This window comes from Crocodylus siamensis, chromosome 5 (assembly GCF_052110815.1).
Source record: "Crocodylus siamensis isolate JL-2025a chromosome 5, ASM5211081v1, whole genome shotgun sequence".
Classification (NCBI taxonomy): domain Eukaryota; kingdom Metazoa; phylum Chordata; order Crocodylia; family Crocodylidae; genus Crocodylus; species Crocodylus siamensis.
In genome coordinates this window covers 55,388,883-55,416,261 of record NC_143399.1, presented here as the reverse complement: position 1 = coordinate 55,416,261, position 27,379 = coordinate 55,388,883, and the positions used below count along the sequence as shown (strand labels likewise).

At 43.5% G+C, this 27,379-nt stretch overlaps 1 protein-coding gene across 3 annotated transcripts in view; it reads right to left on the bottom strand.

Moving 5' to 3' along the window:
- The window catches only part of PLA2G4A (phospholipase A2 group IVA), a 112,542-nt gene extending 85,549 nt beyond the window's left edge, over positions 1–26,993 (bottom strand). Inside the window, exons 1-3 of one of the 3 annotated variants that reach the window (XM_090048900.1) lie at positions 26,900–26,992; positions 6,409–6,614; positions 6,024–6,175 (exon numbers count right to left, since the gene is read on the bottom strand). In XM_090048900.1, coding sequence (XP_089905026.1) covers positions 6,024–6,056 — 33 coding nt within the window. In that variant the 5' untranslated portion in view covers positions 6,057–6,175; positions 6,409–6,614; positions 26,900–26,992. Of the gene's footprint in view, positions 1–6,023; positions 6,176–6,408; positions 6,615–7,440; positions 7,533–26,899 lie in introns of those variants that run through there. The other 2 variants (XM_090048901.1, XM_090048899.1) reach the window with 2 other exon arrangements.
- Between the last annotated feature and the right edge of the window lie 386 nt (positions 26,994–27,379).

Sequence of the window (27,379 nt, the reverse complement as noted above, 5' to 3'; positions counted from 1 at the left end):
GTTCTCAGTATAAATAGGCATAACCTAGACTAATAACTTTGAAGGTTGAACCACAGAAGCTTATTGACTCCACTACATTTCAATAAGTTAGACTCTTGTGTAGTTCCAGGTACTCCCTTCTTCCTAAGAGTCTCTGAACACTGCAAGAGCAGTCTCTCTACCAGTATTTCAGTACTCTCACTGCCACAGCCTGAATGAAACCAGTAAGTGTAGACACGTGAAAAAACAGGAAGCAGACGTAGACGTAGACCTCTTTACTAAATATCAGAAAACATTTGCTTGCAAAGATATATACACACACACATATCTATATACATATACATACATACACACACACACACATCTTTGCAAACAAATGTTTTCTGCCCAAAAAGGAGCACCTGAGCCCAAAGGGGTGTAAGACCCTGGGCCTTGAGAGTTGCAGGACAGAGTTGTGGGGCCGGTAAAGCTCAAGGAGTAGCAGCTGAACCTGAGGCCCTAGGTTAGGGGCAAAGTTGTGGCCCAAGAAAGGGACACAGTGGTCCAGTGAGGGACCAGGGGTGAAGTAGGCTCATAGTTGAGCAGTTGCTCAGTCCCATTTGGATGAGGGCCACAGGAGATGTTCAAAAGACTGCACCAGGGCTAACCAAGGGGTGAAGAACAAAGCCTGAGGATCTCTTTGTGTAGGGTGGAGTGAGTGCGGCCTGGATAGGTGGTATGCAAGAAACCGGGTGAGAGCCAGTGAAGTGCAAGAGGCCCTGGTGAGATGAGGGTAGTATGTGTGGCCCCAGAGGGGGCAGTATGGTAAAGATCCAACTGTGTGCCCAGTTTGACACGGCCTTGAGCCAGAGTATCATCACACAGTGTGACATCAGCAAGGCATGGGACACATGTAGGGATAGTAGGAGTGTATACTGATTGCCCACAGTCATTTGGGCACACGAAGGGCAGCCTCTCGTCTATCTGACATCTTAATCACTTATCAACAAGGCATGGCAGACAAGCAAGGCAGGCAGTTTGCCCAAAGATAAAGGTGGGGCCATAATAATACTGGACCTGGAAGATGCCTTTATCACACTGTCCATTAATAGTCCAAACTACAGGCAGTCCTTGACTTGCAACATTTTGAGTTACAACATTTCGTACTTACAACATTTATAAATTGACACCCCACTTCAGCTTTCTGATGTCAGTTTTGACTTTACAACACTTGGTCTGACACCACACCACATCAGCAAACAAGTTCACCATGTCATCTACCTGGAGAACATCTGTCCAAACTTCCTTGGACACTTTCTTTAAGAAAGCAGACGAGACTCCAGAAAAACCTGCAGCCAAGACTCCTGAGAAAACTCCAGCCAAGAGCCTTTCAAAAAGTCCAACCAAGAGCCCTTCAAGAAGTCCACCAAGTCACCTCAAAGAAGTCCTTCCAAATCAGTACGACTACTATTTACAATATAAATATATTAATGCAGCTATATGACTCATCTATAATTGTACAAAATTCCTAGTTATTTTGTGTGAAAATAGGGTATCAGGCCTTGGTTCAGGAACCAATCCCCCATTATAATATTGTTTCCTACGGGAAAATCAGTTCAGAGTTACAACGTTTAGAATTAATATGTGGTTCAGGAACCATTTATGTCATAAGTCTGAGGACTGCCTGTATGCAGGTTGAAGAAACTGTGTAGACTGAATTGATTCCACCTTCAGATTTTTCATCGTCTGTACTTAGCCAGAGCATCCAGGAAATGTGGCATCAGGAAGTTAGTGGTGTGAGCTGCCTCACACAGCCAGTCTTCTGGGATGCAACACTTCCTGGACACTAAGTCACATAAGGTTAGGACCCAGATGCTGGATCAGTCTCAAGGTCTACCCACGGAGCTGGTAACCCAACAGGGGCTTTAGACAGATATTGCCAGGGCTGGGAAAGCCAGGTGGTCCCAACGGACCCAGAATTGGAGTTAGGGCTCAGTAGGGGCCAAAAGGAGTCCACTACCAGGAACTGAGAATGACAGGGACAGTCAGGCAGGGAGGCTGAAGCCTAGAAGCCAGGTCCTGTATCATAGGCCAGGGCTAAAGGGCTCAGTGAGAGTATAGAGACCAATAAGGCCAAGACCCCTACAGAGTGGATAATAGTACAATAACATCCACAACATTTGGTGTGTGGTGCAGGGGAGGAACGGAGCCACACAATCTGTCCTTAAGGTTACAGGTGCCCGGCAAGGGAATAAGTGAGTCAAGAAGGGCCTTGAGGGCCAAGCTGAGGTGAACAGGTTCCAGAGGAGGTGCCTGGTAATGACTTGCATGGATTCAGGTTCTCTCTAACAGCCCACAGTTAGCCTCCATTACACTATCTCTAGTAAGAACAAAGCATGTCAGGTAAGTGAACAAGGGAGGGCTGAATTAGAGCCTGAGCCAGGCAGGGAACACAGCCACCAGAGGCCATCAGGGCAGCCTCAGCGGCCACAAACCTGCTACACTTTTCCTGTGTTTCTCTTAATATATTCCTGACCTTAGTAAATATTCTCTAGTTGCCTCACTTCCTCTGTTGGATACAAGGCAAGCAAGGAAAAACTCTGTCTGATATTCCACTTTTAAAATGAATTTGATTACATTTCATTTTCCTATCATTATACTTGGGATCAGACCATCATGCTCAAATTTAATTCAAATGTTGCAACGTGATCTGATTTTGAATACAATCTCTCTCTGTGTGTTGAGAAACTAATAAGGTCTCGTGTTTTTATAAAGAGTCTAAAACTATTCATACAGTGGAGTCCAGTTATGCAAACTACTCAAACAGTTATACAATGTAAATTGATCATAAGATATGTCCGAAGTATGAGCGACTGGTGCCTCCTGAATCTGGGAGGGCACCCGCAGAAGCCACTGACCCTGTCAGGTGGGGCACCAGCCCCACCAACAGCAGTGTTGGCCGTCACCGTCGGGGAGGCACTGGCCCTGTTGGGGGGGGGGGGGGGGGGGGGGGGGGGGGGGGTCACGTGTACCTCCATGTGCCCCCTACCAGTCCCCTATCCTCCAAAGCATAGATCAAGAAGGCCTGACATGCTTGATCTGCATAATTATTTTCACTTCCTGGCACCAAATAAAACTAAAGCAGACAATTGATTTGTGGAAGTAAGGAAGTATTTTGTTTCAACAGCGACTTTCATAAAGCACAGTCCCTCCTTTTCATGCAGCTAGGATCTGGAACCAACTTCCAAGAGAAGTGGTGCAGGCTCCTACCCTGGGGGTCTTTAAGAGGAGGCTGGATGTACACCTTGCTGGGGTCGTTTGACCCCAGTACTCTTTCCTGCCATGGCAGGGGGTCGGACTAGATGATCTACTCAGGTCCTTTCCAACCCTAGAAACTATGGGATACTGTCAACCTTAGAATGTTGATATTTCAGAATAAAAATATTGTACTTATCATCTGAATTAGCAACACCTAAGTTCAGTATAGCTGTACAAGATTATAGGGGGGAAATACTGATTTATGCTGTGCACTCAACAGAACTTTCAATATAAACAATGTCATCACTGTAAACTTACTATTCCAATCAATTTCTCTCTTTATTTGCATTACCCTTCCACAAAAAAAAAGAAAAAAGCATATGCATTTTCAAAATTTAATTCTAAACATTTTAAAGTGTTCGTGAAACTGCTTAATATCCCTTTAACTGTAGTTCAGTACTGACAATAAGTTTATAGCTACATGATGTTTTTCTGTCTGCAGTTTCCCCTTACATTACAAATTGGTACCTTAAGACATTTCATATCAGACATCTCTGAGTGACTAAAAGAAATATAATCTAATGCTCTGATTCAATGAGGTATTTAAGTCTGTGCCAAATTTTAGATAGTTCAGTAATTCTTTTAATCTCCATGAATTTCTACATGCTTAAAATTGGGTGTGTCATGTTGTGACCGGGTCTCCCATTGTGAGTAGGTCTCCCATTCTATCCGAGAAAGGGCAACAGTGAATCTGCATGTTAGAAAGCCTAGAAACTATGACATTAATTAAAATAGCCATTCTAAACAGTATGTTAAAGAATACTGCCAAACAATCTAGGACAGGCTTCAAAAGAGCTGGCACAAAGTTAAAAACCAGGGTAAGTAAAACACTTGATATCTGTTGGTTGCAGACTTATTTAAAGGATGTGACTATGTTGGGGGGAAGCCACAAAGTTGATAAGAGATCACTTCAAGGAAGCCAAAGCTGTATTTTTAGAAGTTTAAATATTCATCGGTGTGACAAGTGTATTGATAATTACTTCTCTACACACATTTTTGTGCTGACATAGATTTCTAGACAAAGTTATGAAAAGTATTTGATATGTACGTACCTTGATTCCAATTCAGATGGGAAATGTGACCCCATTGTTTACAACAGAAAGTTTTAGATGGCATGTAAAGGATCCTATATACACTAAGTTTGTAAGCTAATATCTTGGAAAGGTTAAATAAATTACTTCAACCAACTCTAAAATTTCATTACTTTTTACTCTATTCAAAGTAATGATGGGGTGGGGGTAGGGAGGACTGACACACTTGTTAATAATAGAGCTGCATAGAAAGAGAAAAAAGTTAAATACATGACAAGTTGTCTTTGTAGACAACTGGCTAACTCTTCTGCTTGCTGTGCTATGTGGGCACATACAAACATTCAGGGAGGTTAAAATGTGTTAAAAATGGCTACCCAATCTAACTTTGTCGACGGAGATGAAGACCTCACATTTAGATCCCTAATTAGGTCAAATTAAGTGTGAACTGTACAGAAGTTCCAGAATGGTTAGATCAGTCTAAAAATGACCTAGCCAATCTAAGTTAACCCTACTTCTGAGGCTGTCTAACTTAGATGGGGTAGGCCCTTTTTAGACCAAACTAACTGTCCTGAACTTGTACAGTTCCCAGTGCAGCCCACAGCTGGGCCCAGGCCCAGGGCTGTACTTTTCCTACCCACCCTCCTGACACATTGGGCTACTTTTAGCCCTCTTTCCCACACCCAGACAGACAACCCCTTCCATGGACCAGCTGGTTTCCTCTCCCTCCCCACCCAAAACCTAGCAAACTGTTCATCCCGCAAGCTACACCTGGTGCCAGTTTTATCAGCATTCACCAATGCTGGGAGCCCAGGAAGTAAGTCCTGGTGGGAGGGATGGTCAGAGTAGGTTCAGCAGGGACATGGTTGTTCATCTGGGGATGGGGAGGTCAGGGTTCATAGGGGGTGAGGGAAAAAGTGCCTACATCCCCTCAAACTCTCCATGGACCCTGTAAGCCCCCCGATCCCAACAAACCCTCCTGAATCCCACCTGCCCTCCAATCACTCCCACAGATGTTGCCTGTCCCCCTGATCCCTCCCACAGACTCCTTTAGTCCCCCCAATACCTCCCACAGACTCTGCTCCCCCCGGAACCTGATTCCTTCTGAAAACTCCCAATCTCCCTGATTCCCCCATGGATGCTGCCCCCCTCCCCGATTCCGATCCCTCCCCCCCACAGAACTGCTAATTCCCCCAACCTCCCATAGATACTGCTTACCCCTATGATTCCCCCACAGACCCCCCCATTCACCTCCAGAGCTTATTTGCCCCCCCAATCACCCTAACACCCTCCTGCTAGACCCCTCTCTACTCATCTGAGATCAGGTGACCACATTTAATTCAACCTAACCTCCCCCTAACCTCCTTGAACGTCTGTACTCAGCCTCTGAGAACCAATTTATGATAAATCAATATAATGAAATAGTATTATAAGTCTTGGCTCCTATAGTCACTGAAATTATGATCATTGTACTATTACTAGCTAAGAGTAACATTTGTCAAAGCCTCTTCTCATAAATGATCAAATTAGGTATTTTGAAACATTCATAATATCTATGAAATTTTATTAAAAAGAAAATGTTTCCAAATCTATTTTTATTTAGATCCAATTTTCCTTTTTTTATATTGTGTCCCTCAAGTTCTATGATGAAATTAACACTACGTGCTCACAGAATTTGCTGCACAACACAATTCACATGTGAAAGTCAAATGGACTTACCATAATGTACTGATAAGGATCTATACAGGACATTTTTGCTTCAGATCTTGTATTCGGATGCACAACAAAGGTTCTTTATGTGTTCAACTTCACACTGGAGAAACTTCAATGCGTTTTCAAAGTGGATTTTAGTATGTCAGTTTTATTTGTTCCTGCAAAATGCATAAAGATTTGAAATGTAATATCACATTTTCCTTCTGAAATGTATTTTAAAGTAAATGAGACACCAGTTTTGAACAATGTTTCCAGAATTAAAATTTTAAATGACGATAATTAAGAATGTAAAGATTTCAGTTATGGGGGCCACATAACCTTTCCCTGCATCTTGCTCTCTCTGAACAAGGGAAGAGCAAGGACATGGTATGTACCAAGAGATGTAAATCACCTTAAAAGCAACAGAGAAGAAGTTAACCAGAAGAGAATATCACCAGACTCTCACAGGCATTGTATATTATGAAGGATTATGTCTTCTGAAGTAGAAATGGTGAGCCAGGAGGAGGAGCTGAACAGGTAGCCAGCAGAATAGAAATGTGTGCGTCACTTCTGGAACCTTTGTGGTAACAAGTGGGTCCTAGGACAGTGTTTCCCAACCTGTGGGTTGTGACACAAAAGTGAGTTGCAAGAATATGTAAAAGAGTCCTGAACAAACTTTAAAAATGGATTCTTCTTTAAAGGAGAAATGCCTAGGAAACTGTGGCTTTTCCCTTCAGGCTGGCAGAGTTCCAGCCTGCGAGGGGCTTCTTGGGGCCAACTCTGCCCACACACAGGGGGACTGAGGCCTGGAGGGCAAGGGGCAGCAAGTGAGGGGCACTGGGTCATGACTGGGCATCGATGTTTACTAATGGACCCTGGTACAAAAAAAGATTGAGAGCTACTGTCCTAGGAGATCTCAATGTACCTTCTAATGTTACTTCTGCTTTTGCAAGCTTCACCTCAAAGCACAAATACCCACACCTCCACATTACTAAGCACAAGCAATAAAAAAAAAAAAAAAAATGCATAACAACTAACCTCCACATACCTTGATTAACATGGTATTGCTTCTTTTGACATTCCCATTGTAGTTATGAACTAACACAAAACTGCTTTCATTGAAAGTCTGACAAGATTCCCATTTGAACTATATATAATCTCCTGGACTAGTCAATTTCTCACTGAGATCCATCCACAAAGGACTATGAGGTGCCAAATGAAAATTAGCTTTCCATAGTTACATGGAATATCCTAGTTGCAGTTACATAGCTTTTAATTTTGCAATCAGTGTAGTGCAGATAAACCTCATTGCATGCTTTTGGACCCTCCCTGAAAACTGAGGTCCCTTACTGAAACCTGAGGGCATTTGTACATGATACGGGGGTTTAACTAGTAACACCCCCCCCCCCCCCCGTGTCACGTACACCCATGTCCGCATGCTCACCTGCCTCTTCAGTGGCGGGAGGGGAGAGCGAACTGCTGGCAGGCAGAGCAGTCCCCGAGCTGCAGTGGGGGGCTGGTGCTTCCCTCCACCTCAGTGGCGCCCAGCCCACAGGCAGCACCCGCCTGCAGGCACCCAGCGTGGGCAGTCCTGGGGGGCACCGCAGCTGCAGAGGGAAGCATTGGGCCCCCACACAGCTCAGACAAGCTCGGGGGCGGGGGGGGAGGAAAAAAAGGCTCACTGCTTTTTTTGTTTGTTTGTTTGTTTTTCCTCCTCTGGAGGCTGCCGGCATGGGCTGCCTCTGAGCCACAGAGCCCGGAGCTTCCCGCTGCAGTTGTAGGGTAGGAAACTAAAACTGCTCAGAGGTGTTTTAGTTTGCAGCACTCCAAAGTCATTTGCCGCATCCCAAAGTCATTTCAGGTACCTTACGCCTCCAGATGGGCTACAGCGGCTGGAATTAACACACAACACACCGCTGAAATATGCAAACAGCACTGCCATTAAAGCAGTGCAGTAGGCATTTAACCCACTTTAAACCTGCTTTAAAGTGTCATCTACAAATGCCCTGAGGTGCCAGTAGGAGCTCAGGCTGCACTATCAGGGGCCGCATGCCAAGCAAGCCTCACGAGTGAGGACTGCAGGGTCCTACCCCCCCCCCCCAACTGCACTGCAAACATGGACCCCTCTTCTCCCCACTCCACTCCCCTGTTGAAGGATGCACACAGAGTGCCCTGGCTCCCTGCTCCATTTCCCAGACCCAGGATTCTTCACTGTACCATGCACTACAGGCTTTGATATGCCACAACATGCCCTGCAGCAAGGTTAAGGAGCAGAAGCTGAAAGAGATGGGGACACCAGAGATCCCCAGCTGCTGCTGCAATCCCAGCAAGGATGGGGTGTAACAGGAGCCACAAGTCAAACCCTCATAGGACATATGTGGCTTGTAGGCCACCAGTTGGACAGCCCTACTTTAAAGTATTTTTCATACAGCAGCACAAAGTCAAAATGGCCTGGAATATTTCTGCAAGAAAGTTTTCTTCTAAACCTGCAATGTACAGCATTTGGCCTAACCCCCCTCCCCCCCCCCAAAAAAAAAAAAAAACAAAAGCAGGGGTTAATATCGTTTCAGTGTTTAAATGCAAAAGCAGTCTAATACCAGGGAAACAGAAAAGAATAATCTTTTTTTTCCATTTTTGAGAAGTAGCTTTTCAGACTTAGATTAGAGGAAGGTCCACAAGGCATAATTACAGATCCTTCCATAAACTTTTTTACCGTAGCCTAAATTAGCTGTAGCAGAAAGCTGTTTGCTTTTTTACATTAGTCAAACTCTTCACTGGCACAAAAATTAAAGCATCCCATGGCCATTTTTAAATGCATGGGGGCTTAATACACATAATGCTGCAGCATTTCAATTAGAGTGGCTCTCTGAGAAACACTCTAATTAAAAAACCCTCCCTCCGCCCCCAAGCACATTTATAGGAAGCTGTCTGTGTCTAGGAGTCAGTTTATTTTTCTTGCCTTCTACTGAACCAACTACTAGTAAAGTACTCCACTATGTGTTTACATAAGTCCTACTAAAATCATTATTGAAGAAATGTCGCAATGTTATGAAAGGACCAGGAAGAACATTTAAGACAAAGAATATTCAGTCATTAGATTCAAGAGAAAAACGAAGAGCTATTTAATGAAAATAAGTTATAACTTAAGACAGGAGCCAGCTTCCAGCTAGCTAATATAAGTCAGCATAACGCAGTGCAATAAACTGAGGAAACTGTCCATTAAACTCAGGAATCAGCTTGACATTTGAAACTCGTGGGAAATTTTTTCAGAGACAATAGATGTTATGAAACAATGACAAGCAACTTTCAACAAGACCGGGGGGGTATCTTCATGCCTTTCAAAATTTTCCCATCACTCACTCAAAGATCAGTTCAACACTCAGGAGTTGTACTGCTGTAACTAGTTTAGTTAGTGTTATGAATTTTACCAAAACAGTTATTCTAGTACACAGTGTAAAGCTTCAGGGGGATATTTAGACTGTGTAACAGGGCCTGGCCTTTGCAGGGATGGGTGTGCAAGAGCCCGAATGGCCCCACAACCTGAAAGCGTTCTTCCACACCCACTCCAGAGCTGAAGGGACTCACCAAACACTGAAAACACAGGTTTGGAGAGGCAGCAAGCCCCTCCCAGCAAAGGAGCTAACCCAGATGTGGGGACAGAAGGAAACTCAGATATGCGAACCAGCCTGGGGGGAAATAAAAGATGCTGAAAGCAGTCTCTAGGGGCAGCTGCACCTGCAGAAAGCAAGGCTGCCTGGAGTCTGGGGTGAGCTGAGGTCAAGAGCCCCAGAGATGGGCCACGCTGCAGGCTCTCAAAGCCTCTGAAAGATAAGAGCCACTTACAAATGAAGCCCAGGAAAAGCCTAGCAAGCCAGAGGCAAGAAAACAGGAAAAAGCTAAGTGGCAGTTTATATGTTTAGTTCCGTTTCTTTTGCATCTCTTACAAGCCCAGTATGGTGGTGGTCCTATCAACTTAATTCAGTTACAGCAGAGATGAGGACCCTGAACAGTGGGTCCTTAGCTAAAGCCAGGAGCAAAATAAAAGTGGTCAGCTTGGGATGCATGACCAAACATGCCTTGCTTTGCTCTTTATCAAAGCTACCCATAACAGCATATAGACTGATATAAGACTCCCCCATACTTATTTGCCTTCTTTCCTACAGAAAAGCTTTATTATAGGCAGGGCTGTTGGCTCTGCCTACTGGTAAGGTTCCCTGACATTTCTTATTATAAGACCCTTGCCAAAGTTTGACTGTTTGTTCTCAATATAGAATGAGACTGGCTGGGCAAGAAGCCTGGCAAGAGAAACCCGAGGACCAGACACTTGGAATGGCTACGTAGGGCTGGCTAGGAGTATGCAACTAAGGTGAGAAGCTAGAAGTGGAGCTAGAAGTAATGAAAAATATAGGACTGGAAAAAAAGGACAAGATGGAAGAATATGTCCAGTGTTTTCCTGCACAGCCCTGAATGGAACCCAAGTTCCTCAGTCCAAACATTTTTTGTCGTCATCAGCAAGTATCTGATCCAACTGCATTCGCTTCCCAGTCTCACTTAGCCATTTCCAGTCTGGCAAAAAAGTCACAATTCCTTAGGACTTAACGTAACTGTAGATTGTCATGTTTTAACATGGAAAAATCACTGAAGGGTGGCCCTAACAATGCAACTGACTCAATGTGATGTCATGATGGATGATCTGTTCCTTTGGGGGTTTTCCAGTGTCCTTTTTTTTTTTTTTTTAAATCTAGAAAAATACACATGAAAACACAATATTATTAATTTATTTTCAAAGGAGCAAAGTCAAATACCTGAAAATGAGGAAATGCTTACGTAACAGGGAGACAGAGTGGGTAAATGAGGTGGCCTACAGCTGAGAAGGCTCGAGCCTGAGCCTAGAAGGGGACAGAGGCAACCAAGGGCTGACAAAAAGCTGAGACTGAAAAGGCCAGGCCAGAGCCAGTGGACCACTAGGCTTAGGCTACCAGCATATACCTAGAGCAACCTATAGGCTGAAGCTAAGATGGCCAAAACCTATACAAGGGAGTAACTAGCAGCTGAGTGGCATCTTCAAGACATAGGCATAGCTGTAGGGGCAGACAGCCACAAATGGCTCTTAAGGTAACTAAGTGCCTTGAGACACTGATGGGGCTACGAGGAGAGCCACTTAGGGCTTAAAACACAGGACTGGGAGTCAGCTGGGCTATTTATCCTATACCATATCTATGCTTTTGGTATGAATATCATCAGATAGGTGAAGTGTACTTTTAACAAATCTAACACTAAGATTTGATTTTGTTATATTCATAATGTGATTATAACAGTAATAAGAATTTCATATAATTTTTTTTTTATTTCTTCAACAGAGACAGACTTTTACTATATGTTTTTTTTAAGCCTACCACAATGGAGTGCTGATCTCAAATGCAAAAATATAAGATTTACATTATAAAAATAAACAACAGTAATAGTTTCTCCTCTGCTTTCTTCTTAATTATAACAACTAGTGCCCTGCAGACAGAGGAGGAATAATAGCTGGGAAGACTTTAAAGTGAAAAAGGATAACTTTGCTGCTTGTGTCACATTTCTTTGGGGGGATATGGAATGAAGTGTGTGAGGGCAGATGATAGAGTAAGGGAGAGAGAGTAAAGGAAATTGTCTGGTTGAAAATTATATTTCAGTAAGTGCCCTAGGCTGGAAAGTATGGCAGCTGAAAACACCTCCAATATTTTTTTAGCAGATAGCAGTTAAATTCCTTGCTTCTGTTTACTGAGCACCACCTGGTACTAGGAATATCTGAGATAGTACTCGGAGTGAAAGGATGGAACAATTAAAAAAAAAAAAGTACTAGAAAAGTTAAGGGCATTTAGGGAGAGGTCAAATAGAAGATTATACATACTTCCAGCAAAAAGGAAGACTCTCAAGATAGTCACAGTTGCTGTTTCTGAAGCACCTGATGTTTTTAATAGTTTTAAGTTACAACTGAATGAAAAAAACCTTCATTAAGCCAGCTGGCTCTGCATGATTAATGGAAACCAAAGAAGAGCAGAAGCTGGGAGATAACCATTGCTAAAGGGGCTTTGTGAGGTAGGGCCAGGTTTGGAGAAAAGATCAATGAAAGCAGAAAGGCAAATGCAGAGGCATCAATCAATATATGATCCGTGTACCATTATGTAGCACATTCTACAGAACTCTACTATAATACCCTTATATAGAAAGGTTGGCAGCACTGGATGCATCAGGGGAATTCAATAATTCTGATCAGTACTTAAATCAGTTTAACATTCTAGGTAAATAGCAGATACCCCAGATCACATGTGGGCTATTTTTTATATATAAACCTGGCAGGTGAAAGGTTGGAATACCTTGTGATCTTAAGTGAAACTGTTTTCAATAATTCAGGGACTTTCAGGTTTCGGACTTTTTTTTTTTGTTATGGGTTTTAGGAAAAAAAAGCGTGACTGGGCCGTTTCACTTTTTTGTGGTTTTGTTTCTTTTTAAATAAAAAGTTTGGTTTTCTAGAACCCAGAGTAACTGAATCTTCAGTGCTGAATACCTGGGGGGGCGGGGGGAAGAGGGGGAATATTCCTTTCTGACTTCTGCAAAGAGTTAGCTTACGCTCCAAGGCAGCAGGTCTAAACAATGCATAGATTTCTTTGTCTATGAAAATATAGTTTTCAACACTTTTTCCTCCTTTTTCAGCAATGGATTGCATTTATTGTGATGACTGGTCATGCCCGAAGTAAGAAGAAACTGGTGCATCTCATTATGATTTATCTTATAATTAAATACATTTACATAGAGAGGTTTAACAAGAGAAACTAGTCACCATACAAAAGTTTGTCATTTGAATGTGTAGAGAGGAGCTTTGAAAAACAGCATGTGGTTATTCATAATTACAGGATGTGTCTACACGTGTCGCTATGGCATGGCATGCAACTTCCATAGTAACTTTTGGAAGTGCTAAATTATGATGCAGTAACATCCTGTACTACGCTGTACGTGTGGCATAGTTATTTTTAGCAGCTACTTTGCCGTAGCGACATGCTATAACGGGGAAGCATGTCACTACAGCTGCTGGTCATGTGTAGATGCCCACGGATGCTATGTAGCCATATGCGGCAGGGCCGGCCCCTAGGGGTGCCGTGACCTCCCCTAGTGCCCTTGCCTACCGTGCCAAGTCTGGGTCTTTAAACACATCTTCCGTCTCACCCGCCACGTCTTCGATCTTATTAGTTCAGTTAAGGAGGCTGCCTTCCTACCATTCTTGACATGGGGCTGATCTTACTATACCGGGATTTTCTCCGAGTCCCGGTGCTGGTCCTCTCCTGGGGCCAACTCAATACCCGCACCCCCTCCCGGGCTTCGTATCTCACAGGCAGCGCCCCACTCAGGCCTGCCTCCCTTATATTCCGCGGCCACTCGCGTCCTGACCTGCGTCCCGTGCTCCCCGCGGTCTCTATGCCCGCACTCGAGCCTGTGGTCACACCTCTCGAGCTCCGTGCCCGCACTCAGGCCTGTAATCACGCCTCATGCACTCCCCGCCCGCACACGGGCCTCCTATGCCCCCACTGGGGCCCTCGCTCGTGCCTCGTGCACTCCCCACCCGCACTCGGGCCTCCTATGACCAACTTGGGCCTACGCCCCACTGGGGCTCTTCCCAATTGGGGTTTCCAATTGGGGCCTGTCCCGGTAATGCCCACGCTGGGCTGGGGTCGGGACCCCCCACTACATAGACTCACCTTCCTGGGCCCTCTCCCTACTGGGCTCCCGCCTCTACTCAACTCTTCCCGAAGTCGCCCCAACGGGCTGGGACAACCATTGTCCCATTCCCCAATGTCGGGACAACCCCACAACGTGGCACCCTCCACGGTGCCAGGAACTCCCCCACCTTACTGGAGAGCTCCTGCTGAGGCCTCCTCCACCCCTACAGCCTCGCCCGGTCCTCCGGTCTAATAATCACAACGCCGCAAAACTATGCTGGCTCTCTCACCTACCTCTATCAGGGTTCTCTCCACCCCTGCATCATTGCAGCCAGTCGGGCTGGGGCTGGGGCTGGGGCTGCCCTTGCCCCTGGGGAACTGTCTGGCCTCAGCCTTCCCTTCCTTATGAAGGCCAAGCCTCGCCCCCTGGCGGTCAGCTGATCTAATCAGCTCCCAACAACTAACACCTGCTGCCTTACTAACTGGCAGCTAAGCCATTCCCTGTCTTCAGTAGCAGACAACTCAATAGGCCTGCTACATCATAGCACATTGCTACAGCAACGTAGTAGCGTCGCATGTAGACATGCCCACAATGTAAGATCAACTTCTGGGAAGATGAGAAAAAGGAGTGCATTAATTGCACATGCGTGGCTGTGCATGTATAATTTGAATTTATTCATTTTATGGTAGGGTAGGCAATTATTTGGCTGGGGAACCACTTAGGGAGTTTGGGTGAGCTGTTGTGAGCCAGGTCAGCACCCTCCCACTGCTGACCCACAACCTCTTACCAAAACTCACTAAGTGGTATATTACTGGACTGGTCCAGGGGCTCTGAACAGAGTGGACAGGCAAGCAGGTGGGCAGGCAGGTAGTCTGGGTCTTGATGGAGACCAGTCCAGGACCCCAGCAGACAGAGCATGCTCAGCTGAGTAGATACAACAGAATGGGGCCACAAGTGGGCAAGGATCAGCATCAGGGAGCAGGATGGGTGGCCAGGGCAGAGACAATAAGGTGGTGACAGCACAGGGCTCAGGCCTAGGGTACAGCCACAATCTTCTGCCAGATGTTACTCCCTGCCCCATATGGTACCATCCCATCCACCCAGCTAAGTGTGCCCTGCCTGCAGGAGTCTCCATGGAGGCCCTGCCAGCCAACCTGCTCTGCCTGGTGCCCTCAGTGGTGGTTACAGGGCAGATGGGCCAGGGTGCCTGGGCAGTGGGGCTGCGTTCAGCAGTGGCAGCAGCACTAGTAGCAGCAGTTAGACCCAGAACTACTGCCACCAGGGCTGTCAGGAAGTAAAGTCCAGCTATTACAGTGACCCAGCCCTGCTGCATGCCTAGGGGTGGCAGGACTAGCTGCACACACCACAGCCCAGGCTGTCCCCTGCGCCTGTGCTGTATTTTACCCAGCCCTTTTTTATGGATATTTAGTTCAGAATCAGGTGATGCTATAGGTATATAGAATGAGGACGCCATGAAGTTATCACATACAAGCTGCCTTTCACGAAAACTCTGTTTTTTTAAATATATTCAACTTTTAGCTAAACACCTTCTTTAATTCAACGAAATAGATGCTCAGACACATTACACAAACACAGTTCTTCCTCGTCAAATCTTTGATAGTATAAGCCTAACTTTTACCACGTTTTCACTACATAGTACTGCAAGGGGTGGAAATCTTCCACTTTGTTAATTTACCCTTTCTTATGCTTCTGAACTGCTTTGATATACACAAGAGTGCTTTCCTTTAATCAGGAGTAAATATCTGTGTTCTCCTTTAGCTCTCACAACTTCTGCTGTCCTTTCAGATATCTCCAGCTTGCTGAAGCTGCAAGGTGACTTGAATTTTCTGTGTACTATCATTGTTTATAGTGTTCTGAATAACAGCTGTGAAAACTCTTAAGACACAACAACAAACCCTTTTGTACAATTTCTCTGCAGATTTAGGAAAGCATCCCTGAATCAGGTGATGCTTAGTTCATGTTTGAAAGATGATATTCACAACTTCAGCATAAGCAACCAAGCTTATTCCTGAGCCGAGAAAAATCAACAGAGCACCATTGACTGGTGCTCAGTTAAACCAACTGAGGGTCAGGCATTCCTCTTTTTAAATAAAATGGTTACTATACAAAAAACGTACTGTATGCACCAATAATGATTCCTACTAGACCCTAATGAGAGGGTTTTTCAAAACTTGGTTTCTGCTGATACTGTGGAGAACAACAAAAAAAAATCAACCCAAAAAAGACCAATATTTTATAGGCAGCCCTATTGTTTTTTTAGGAATGCAGCTCAACCAGTAGAACTGGCTATTGAACCACAGTGACTTAAGGCAGTATTGGATAACCATCTGGCATTTCTAAGGAACATAGTTGTCAAAGTTTTTCAAAGGGATTACACAATCAGGGATTTTTATGCTCTCTTCCGATACATCCTGTGTTGGTCATTGTCAGGGAAAGTTCAGCCGATTAGATGAACAACTGAATTATTCACTGAAAGAATTTCATGTGTGCGCAATCTACTGTTGAGTTCAATGTTCTCAACTCTCCATAGGACATCAACCTTAATTTGCTTTCCAGTTCAAACTAGCTCTTCGTAAACTTAGAAACCAAGGTTTGTCATGTCATTTGGCCTAGGAAGGAAATTACATCATATATTACAACATGCAATAATAAAAATGGTCAAGACTTTTTTTAGGAAATGTTTTTGAACAGAAGATCTGCCAAAACAAAACCTTTTCATCAGGATGGACCTCTTTTGACAAAACACTTGTTGGGAAAAAATCTATCAACATCAGGATAAAATTTTGATTTTATACACATACACACACACAATTTATACAATACATGCGTGCATGTGCTTGTCTGTATCTGTATATATAAGTATATGAATGAATGAGTAAAAGAAAAACTATCCAAAAAAACCCTCCAACAAACCAATGATCAGGGCAACTGATGTTGGAAAATCCATTCTGCATTCTTGCCTCTGCCTGTTTCAGATTCAGAGCAGGAATGTTATGCGTCTCACCCATCACAAGTGCATACCTTGCCCCATGACTACAGCATCAGTCTCTGACTCTTAGACCAAATACAAGACTTAGGTGATGTTGCACTAGGTACATAAGAACTAGGGGTGCACAAATGGAGATTCTGTGGGCCAATACCGATAGCCAATTTTTAAGGAGGCATATCAGCCAATACCGATCCAATTTCCTATACAGCTGCACGTGCACATATGATACGCGTGTGTGTGTGTGTGTGTGTGTGTTTCATTTGGTCAGAGTCAGAAAATATAATATATATTATATAATATACAGGTTTCCCTCATTTTAGGCTGTACATGAGTTCCTGAAAAACGGCACATAATTCAAATTCACATAAAGGGAACCCACTTTACAATGTAACAAATAGGGGTACGTTCCAAGACCTCAACTGTACTGACCTCCAGATCCATGTCTACCACTTTTACAAGACAATTTTGATACTCATCAGTAACAGACAGTACACACAAGCAAGGGTGGTAATGAATGTTACCATAATGGAGATGACAACTACAGAAACACGTGTCGCAGACAATGAGCCAGGAGCACAGATCCACACAGGAGGCTATATTTGGGTGCATGTCACTCCCACAATTCACCACACACAGTAGCTAACTGCGGGCTTCCACCACACCAACAGCATAAGAGTGAATTTACCTCGCATATAACGAATTTTTGTTATAAAAAGAGTTATCACATAAGAGCAAATTTGCATGTACAGAACCCGTATAAAGCAAGAGAAACCTCTATAACAGAACAGTTCCAACAAGCAGAAGCCCATCTCATAACAGTCACTAGGCAGTCAGTTATCATACATCCTGGCACAAAGAAACTCTAGAAGCAAGTTCCTAAGATGAATATAGATGCTCAGGGATTTGAACCTGCCTCTTCTACTTGCTGGCTCCCAGATAAGTACTCTAGTTGAAAACCATCTCCCAATCTCTAATCACTAATAGCTGTCTCTGAAGCCTCTTTTTATGCCCCACTTATACATCTACATCCTTACATAAGGACTGTTTACAAAACATAGATTTCAATAGAGGATGGATAAAAAAGCTGAATTTAGACCCTATTTCTATCCAGTTATGAAAGTTAGCTTTGCTGCCATTAAAATTGGCTTTTCTTCTCTCTTTTTCACTTGCATTTTTAAATTACTCTAAAATGATTTTAAAAAAATCAGAACACATGCATGAAAACTTAGAAGCTTCTTAAGGTAAAAGAAAACCTAACAAAAATAAAGATTTCCATATATTAAGTACTGATATTTTGTGAATTTAAATTGGGGAAGTCCATTCTTCTAATTCATCAAACTGTACTGGCCATTTTGCATAGTGTCATGGGATTTGAGCAGGAGAGTTCTCTAAGGAGAAGGAAGCTGGGAGCTGTGTATTTCAGGTTTTTATATATGGCTTGTCAGTGGATTCACTGTGTGCCCTTGAACAAACTGTTTAAACTTCCTGAGCCTAAATCTATTATTGTAAACTGAAAATAATGCATATTTTACTCATTGAAGTATTGTGAAATCTACTTAATTCATTAATTTTATAGCATTTGGCATCCACAACTTAAAAAATCTTAAGTAGTAACATTCTGGAAAATGTCAACATCAAGTCAAGTAGCTCACTTCAGTGAGATTCTTTGTAGGAATTTATACTACTTAGCATGAATAAGGATTGCAGAAGTACAAAATATTCTGCCCAATTATTTCAGGAATTAATTTTTTTCTGTCACTATTCTGTTCTACTTTTCATTACCACCAATATTTGCTTCAAACTGCCTCCCTAGGGAATCTATACACATGCTGCAAGGCTGCTCCCTTGCAAATTCCCACTGCAATTACAGCACATTGGAGCAGACTTGATTAATCAAGACAAGACAAGATTAATCAAGTCCGCTGGGCTCAATTAAATTGAGTCTGCTGGAACATGGTAATTACCATGCTCCAGAAGACTCCATATGTATCAGTGTCTCTGCACTGAAAAGTGGTGGTGGGGTGCCTTAACTAAAGTTAGTGTCCCTGCTGACATTTTTCAGCACAGGGATGCTGATACATATGACACTGAAGGTGCTTTAGTTAGAGCAGCTCTCAAAGCCACTCTAAATAAAATGCAGTCTCAGAGCATGTGTATAAATGGCCCTATAGTTTAATCACATCTTATGTAGTGACTGGCCAAAAGTTCAATCAATTAATGGTATGATACAATGAGGAATAGGACACAAAGTTAGGACACAAAATGTGTATCATAGTTTTGTGGCTCACTTCTATCATGCCTTTAACTGAATGTGTGGCCAACGCCCAGTCTCTGGAGCACATGGGAGCCTTTTAAGACTAGCATGTGCTCCAGGGGCTGGGAGGCCCCTCAGCTGATCAGGGCTCCCAACAAGGAGAGCACACTCTACACTACTGCTGCTGGGAGCCCTGGGCCAGCTGATCAGAGCTCTGAGTCAGACTAGGGGGACCATATACTTCCTCATTTGGGAGCCAAGCTTGTTACTTGTTGATGCAGAGGGAGCCCAGGTTTAGGCTCCCCCTGCACCAGCAATATGGAGTCTGATACCAGATCCCATAATCACACATCCTGCCATGCATTTGGCGAGGCAGGAAGCACAATGGCTGGGATCCTGCTCAGATCCCATCGCATCTTTACTTTAACATCTCACAAACTTAATGATGCTTTGAAATGATGATGGGCATAATAAGCTGCAGTGTATATAAAGCTGTTAAAAAATAAGAAATATACTGCCATGCAAGTTGAAATGGGACTGACCAGCAATACTGCTACATAGCTTTGTTGCTACATGCTATTACTTACCTGCATTTATACTGTTGCATTTTTTTACTAATGCTGTTATTGGCTCATGATTATGGTACTTCAGTTCTCAAACCAAAGATAATAGTAAAATTAAACAACAGTCCTAATCTATTCTGTTATCCATGATTGTTCTAGTAAGGTTTCAACAAATTAGTGCAAAAGAAGAGTTCGATATTAAAAATTTGACTTTTACATTCATTCAGGTCTTACAGTTGGAAGGTCAAATCTCATTAAGGCTCTGGGGAAGGGGACATTTAAATAATCTAACAGTGATCTATACTGAACATAAGACCCAAATATGCAGTCTGAGTTGGGCTCATGTTTTACAACCATTATCAAAGCAAATTATTCCAGATATTCATACAGCAAAAGTTACTCAAAAGCCACCATCTTCCATAACTACTACTCTTACAGAGAATCATATTTCATAGATTTCATATATTTTTAGAGTCGGAAGGGACCTCTGTAGATCATTGAGTCTGACCCCCTGCCCTGGGCAGCAAAGAGTGCTGGGGTCAGATGAAATCTGAAATCTTCTCTTGCCACATACAGAATTAGTCCCCTGAATTAATAAATAGTTCTGTACAAGTAACCTCCCTAAGAAATATTTGCAGTTCTGCTAGGAGCATATATATGTAAATTGCTTAGCAACACCTACTGCTTTTCATATGAATACAAATATTTGCCTATCAAGTACAAAGACCTGGTTTCATGGATGCAGAATGTAATATAGACATACAATGTTGTTATGTTTCTAACTGTCCCGGGTCTGCTACCGTGTCAATGGAAAGACCCTCATTGACTTCACATGGAGCCTCAAAGCCCTACTATACTTTTTCTTATTTTTCTAGAGGGTTTTTTTTCTTTTCTATTCTTTTTAACTTTTGCAGGTTATTAAATAGACAACATAAAAATACATTACAACTTCACAGAGCTGCTTTGACAGTTTTCACAAGCCATGTAAATGGCAAGTTTTCATTGCCTAAAAATTGTTATACTTTCTGTCCTGTGTTCTTATTTGTCTTTGCATCTAATTTGCTCACCTAATGTGCTTGTTGTGGCTTGTTTTCTGCAACCAAAGTGCTTGAAGTTGGAGGGCAGGTGCAGACATTACACTTAGATCACTGTGGGTGCAGACAGACATGCAGCTCATCTCAGTAACTCAGAACACTTTGCAGGAAGCATTCTGAGTTACAATGATCCCCTGGACCAAACAGAAGTTCACTCTTAGCTCTAGGCGGGAGGAGAATCTAGCGGCTGGCTGCCAGCCTGCAGCCATTTTCCCCTAGCAACAGCCCCTCTTCTCTCCCAGTCTGTCCCTGGTTCAGAATGGGAGGAGGGAAAGAAAGGAGAGGAAGCTTGTTTTAGGGGTTTGCCAGCTAGTGCTGGAGGGTGGGATAGGTTAATTAGAGACACCTCCAGCTGTAGGGAGGGGGCTCCAATACATCTACTCCATCCTCCAGCAGGGACTGAAAAAACTACAAACCAAACTCCCTCCACTCCCCTTCCTCCCTCCCATTCTGAAAACACCTCAAGGCTGGGAGGCAACACGGACAGAAGTTACAGAAGATGCCCTGTCTTGAAATGTCTTCATCTGACTCCTCATGCAACGAGGGTTCAGATTTTTACCCCATCATCCATTTTTGGAGCAGTCTACAGCTGTGCGTTTCTGTCATGGCTATAAGCCAGTTTATGGCCACTTCCTTCCCTGGAATGGGCAACCGCTGCCTCTCCCCATGTCCTCAGAACTCCTGCCCAGCCTGGCCCCGGCGTGATCAGGCCAAGGGCCAAATTCCTGGTGAACCCTGATCGTGCCCGGGCTAGCCCAGGCTTACCAAGAGTTCGGTGCCCAGTCCCCAGCTGGGACCTGAGCTGCGCAAGAGCCCAGCCCCTCCATCTCCCCATCCCAACATAACCCCACCAGTACAGCCCCAGCTTCTTCAGCCTCTGACTGAGCCACTGTCAGAGGAGAAGTGCAGCCAGGGCTCTCTCAACCCTGCCTGCAGAGAACACCATGTGTGCACGTGTGCAGTACCTCCAGCTCCAGATTTCTTCATCCCCATCCCAGCTGTTTGGTGTTTTATGTCCCTTATCTATTCATTTCAAGGTGTGTGAGATACAGGTATAATCAAAGTTTATCAATATTTATTGATTAAAATACTGGACCCTACTCTGCCTAATTACAGGGGAGCAAATAGTAAACTGTTAAATTCTGTACTGTGCTGCAGGACACTGGTAGACTTCTTTGTTCTACATTGTGACTTAATATTATTCTTCTCCCCATCACTGCAAAAATCTACAAAAATGATGTTACTCCAAACAGTACTGTAGGGGTAGAGAGGGAGAGAGATAAAGGTTGCAACTGCTTCACCCCTTTTTATTTCTATCGCTGATTTCCACGACTGCAACAGATTACTGGAGATTGGTACAGGCAGGAAATTCATTTCCTTCCTCTGAGGTAAATAGCAAATGCAAGCCTTCAGGAAAATTTGAATACCACTGCCTTGAATATATGAGTGTTCTGCTGAAACAGCTCTGTTACCACAGCAAGATATTATAGCCTTGGGCAATGGTGAACTCATTCCAGTTACTAAGCTAGGTTTTGGAATTTGTCTTCTGGGCTGGTAAAAAGTAGTAAGACTGTATTAATAAGAGACAGAAAATACATAATAGGTAGAGTTCATCCCCTCCTTTGAAGGTGGGTTATGCAGCCTTATACAAAAAAGTCAATGCCCCAACCCACAGGATGTTGGAGCTCTCTCAATCAATTTCTCCTTTTTGGCTATTTTACTTTGTATAAAATAAATAATCAGAAAGAGAGAAGGGTTTCTGGCCTGAAGGGTAGAGCACACCTAAAAGATGAGACACCTGGATTCCAGTCCCTATTCTAGTGAATGCGTATTCATTCCATATAAAGCAAGAAGAAGTGAACAAGAGAGACTGAGAGCTGCCTCCTTGCCCCAAATTCCCTAGAATGCAATGGCTAAGGTATACTCCTTGCAGGTGAGATATACAGGTTCAAATCCCCTGGCGTAAGAGATAAAAATGAACCACCAAATCCTAAATCAATTCTTTTACCTCTGAGCTATTGGATAGAAGAGGGATGCCCCCATTTCCTCTTTCTCCCACCGCAACTATCCAGTGAATTTAACTTGGACTCTCAAACATTTCCAAAGACAACAGAAACTGCAACTACTCTAACCATCTGTCCCCATCCTTTTCCAATTTGCCCATGCATCTCAAAATTGGAAAAACTGAGAAGTCAATTCACGTTTATTCCTAACTAACCATGAAACTACCCATATGGTTATGTGCAGCTGGAAAGCTGTCATTACATTGCAACTGGACTCTTTGGTGCTTCTGGGGATACCATGCAGAGAGGAGGAGATGGTCTCCGGAAAGACCCACAAAGCCTCCTCAGAGGCCCATAAGGAATACTATGGCAATAAAGGGTTCCCCAGGAAGTTTAGGCCAGTAGTAGGGCCCTATTTCAGCCCAAAACAATCCCTTATTGAGCGCATGTATGTGCAGAAAGTGTGGTCTGAGTAGAAATAGATGACTCTTCACAATCCAGCTATTTTTGAGCTGATGACCATGAAGGGGATTGTTCCAAGCCACCATGATGTAGAACATGCCACGGTGTTGCTCTGTTCATGCTAGAGTTCAGTTTTCCGAAGATGCAGCTGACAATCAGGGTTGATACGTACAGGCATATGTCCAAGAGAACAACATTTAATACTAACAGTGGGTTGTTTAAGTATATAACAACTTTAATATAGGAATACTATAGGGAATTTTTGCATTTGACCTCCTATATTTTAAAATGTTGCATCTTCATCACACTTCAAAGAACTCAGTTATGCATAATTAATTGACTTTTTCTGATGTATGATGAAGATACAATATGCTAAAATGTAGAAATATTACATATATGTGATGTTAAAAGCAAACCGTGATGCTGTCGAAGTCATTAGTCTACAGATCAGTCAGTCAAAAGGCGAGTTATTTGGAAAAAACCTAACTGTGCACTTCCCTGTTCAAACATCTGTTGCATGCATGGTAAAAAAGCTAAGATTCCACTGCAGTTGGAAGGATAAGTATAGAGGAGCTAGTATTTTCAGCTAAAATAGAGAAGTTCAGGTTGAATGTTACTATGGAAAATTGTTTGTACTAAATGGAACTCTTAAAGAAGGATGGGAATAAAACAGAAAGGGTCTTTCAAGCATGCAGAAAAAGATAGTTCTGCCATACCACATGAAAGATGATTTATAGGGGAAATTTTCAAAGACAACACTGTCAAGCACCTAATTAACCATTACCTTTCAGTAGGACAGACCCTCTTTCCCTATAACATATTCCCTGAAATTTCAGATGTTACAGTTTTGTCTGAACCAGCTTCTTCTCCACTAAAAACTATGCTAGTGCCAGATTTAGGCTTAAGCTACATCCTTAGGGCCTTGCAATATGAGGGGTCTCTAAATAAGAAAAAAAAACCTGGACATTTTCATTCTAATATGATAAAAATTCTAATAAAATCAAAGCCTTAGTCTGTCTGTCTGTCCGTCCTTAACACTTTTGCCCAATTGCGTATATGCCGATTGGCTATGCAAGCCAGGCAGAGCCAGCTGAATTAAAACGGGAGCTCCACCGCCAGTGCCACCTCATCCTGCAGCCTCCAGTGTGTGGGCTCCCCCCACCCCACCTCCACAGAGGCAGAAAAAAAAATTGGCATGAGCTTCCTGCTGCTCCTGATTGCCTCCTCCCTCCTACTCCTGTAGCACAGCAAAATCCCAGACATTTGGTCTGGGCAAGGGGAGTGGGGGCTGCAGCTCCGACAGGGCAGGCGGGGAGGGTTGCCTGTTCTCCAGCGGGGAAAAGGGGCAGGGGAACAGCGGGGGCAGCGTCGGTGCCACGGCCTGTGCTCTGAGGGGCTGAGCAGTCGTTGCCCAGGGAGTGGGGGGGGAAAAAGGAGAGAGAGGCTGCCCACAGGGCACTGCAGCCCTATCCAAGAGCATCGGGTACCACAAGCCTCCCCTCCTCTTCCCTCAGCCTGTGCAGGGGCCGGACACACTCCAACACCACCTATAGTAATTAGAGCAATTAGTGCTCTGGCCTGGGCAAGACAGGTACAACTGGGGCCCTCCGGCAGGGCTGGGGGGCTGTGGCTTGCCAGTGAGGGACAACAGAATGGGCAGGGGCAGGGCCCTTCTGTCCGTCTGTCCGTCCATAACACTTTTGCCCAATTGCGTATACGCCGATTGGCTATGCAAGCCAGGCAGAGCCAGCTGAATTAAAACGGGAGCTCCAGAATGGAGCTGCAGCCCCCACGCCCCTTGCCCGGACCAAATATCTGGGATTTTGCTGTGCTCCAGAAGTAGGAGGGAGGAGGCAATCAAGAGCAGCAGGAAGCTCATGACAGACAGAAATCCATCATTTATGATGGGCAACTGGCTAGTATACATATATATGGCTCCACAGTTATTTCATATTGAGTTCATAATTGTGTACTAAAATACCAATAATATGGCACTGAATTATGCCCATACCCACTTTCAGACTCTGCTAATTTTTTACGCTGTCACCCACAAAAAGCCTGCGAGGAAGAAGGATTCACACTGCAGAGCTCAAACAGTCAAAATGACTTGTCTAAAACTTTTCAAATAAAACAACTTCCAACAGTGCTAGGAAGCCTAGAAAAGGTAATAGCGCCAATACAAGCACACAAGCAACAGAAAACAGAGTGAAAACTGTTGCAGTTTTCTGACCTCAACTCTAATCTGCACTTACTATTAGATGACCCGTATAAATCACCAGTGACTAAATGAGTAGACACTTTCACAGAGGCAAAAAACTTCTACTACAGAAAGTGTATTGCTCAACAGTTTTAACATCTTACTTCTCTATAAATTTCACAATAGATTGCTTCAGTAATGATAGTTTAAACAATTACTAAGCACAAGCAAGCCACTTAGAAATGGAATAGCCTTTGAGGGAGCAGACACTAGTGGCTGTACCCAACACAGACAGGCGAGTCGATTTTTCCCCAGGAATGACATTTCATAACGGACAAAAGTTTATTTAACACTCTTATACCTCTCTGGTGTGATTTACTTTTAGGAATGTTGCCCACTTAGGCAATTTTAAATTATCACACAAGCACTCTCTCCTTCAGGACATATTACCAGCTAATATACAGAAGACTAAACGTTGTTCCAAAACTATTAACCCATGATTCCTTCACCTCGTTCAAACATACTGTTTTACTTAAACCCTGACATCTGCTTTTGTAATTAAAATGCTTTTAAGTATTTTAGTAATAGCGGGGTAAGTGATTAAAAAGTCCATTACCTGAGGCTGTCAAAATAGCCTATTGCTTATAATACATTTTGTAGGTCACAGGTTGCTTTATCAAGAGGCAAAGGGGCTAAATTTGGCATGCAGCTTATCCAAGTTACACATGAACAGCATAAAACAGAAAACGCAGCAAACAAAGAAAAAGGAAGGCAAAATGTAGGTGCAGAAAGACTGTTCCTAAATGTTTGACAATCAGGAACAGTTCCCAGTGTTTCCAGATCATCCTAATTTGGTCTGATTCTCGTGACACCTTTCCCAGGACCAAAAGGTCAGTTTTCACTCTGCTTCCCCAACCACTTTGGCAGTTAACTCTGTCTCCCCCATCCAGTATGTATACTCATGTCAGTGACTTGGATAATACATATTTACTTAGGATGAGATGTGATTACAAGAAATAAATCCACTTTTACAAATAATTATGAGATCCCCATCCCTCTTCTTACCAGAGGTAGGCACATTAAAAATGTCCCTGCTGTCTCAAAACTCATTCAGGGGTAAATGGTCACAAGGGAACAGTTAGAGGTAACTACAGCACAGCTAAGCCTTAAGCATCTTGTCTGTCATGGCTAGGGAGTTGGTCCCTAGCAGTGATTTCCAAAGAAAGAAAAAGCAGAACCATCCCTCTACAAAAATGCAGGGGGAAAAAACCCAGCCAAGAGTTTCCCCTCCTACTAGCCGGAGGGCTCAGGGCATGATCACGTGAAGGCATATTAAAGTATCGCCTGAAGGATTCAAACTTTTCCCACATGGTCCCAATCTGGCAGACTCCTTTCTGGATTTCAGTTCTATTTAATGCAGCAGCACAAGTCTTTTTTTTCGCAGCAAGAAAAAGAAGATAGCTTGTTCCTCTTCCTTATTTCAAGTAACAGAGTAAGCAAACGTTAGCACAATACAGAATGATCTGTCCTAGCTCTTTCCACCCCCCCCCTTCTATTTTACTTTTTAAATGCTAAAACCAGCCTCTGTTAGAAAATAGCAAAGTCCAAGTTATATCGCTTACAGTTTCAGCGTTAAATTAGATTCTTCTGGGCTCGTGCATCCCTCTTGCTTTCTAAGCATGATCTTTTTTTTTTCCCCCATTGCTCGACTTTCATGAACGGGTGGAGTTAAGTGTCAGCTGATACAGCTGTCTCTTAAAGTGGTAGCATTAGCCCCTAGTGCTGTTTAGCTAATTGGAATAGGACGGTTTGAAACTGTTTTAGGAAAAGCTGTTTAAAGTGAAAATTCAGAGCCACATCTCAGCAACCAGGAAAAACACTAACAGTAATTAATAAGGCTTTCATTTCCTGGCAATTAACAGGAATATGTTTGTATTATAATTACATAATATAGGACACAGCATCATGAAACGCTGACTGCTCAGCTATTACTGCGCAGTCATTTAGTCATAACCAAGTACTAAATGACTGCCCAGTAACTGGTATTACTGCACAATAGTGTCACGTCATGGTTGCCTGGTGACTTTTACTGCGCAGTACTG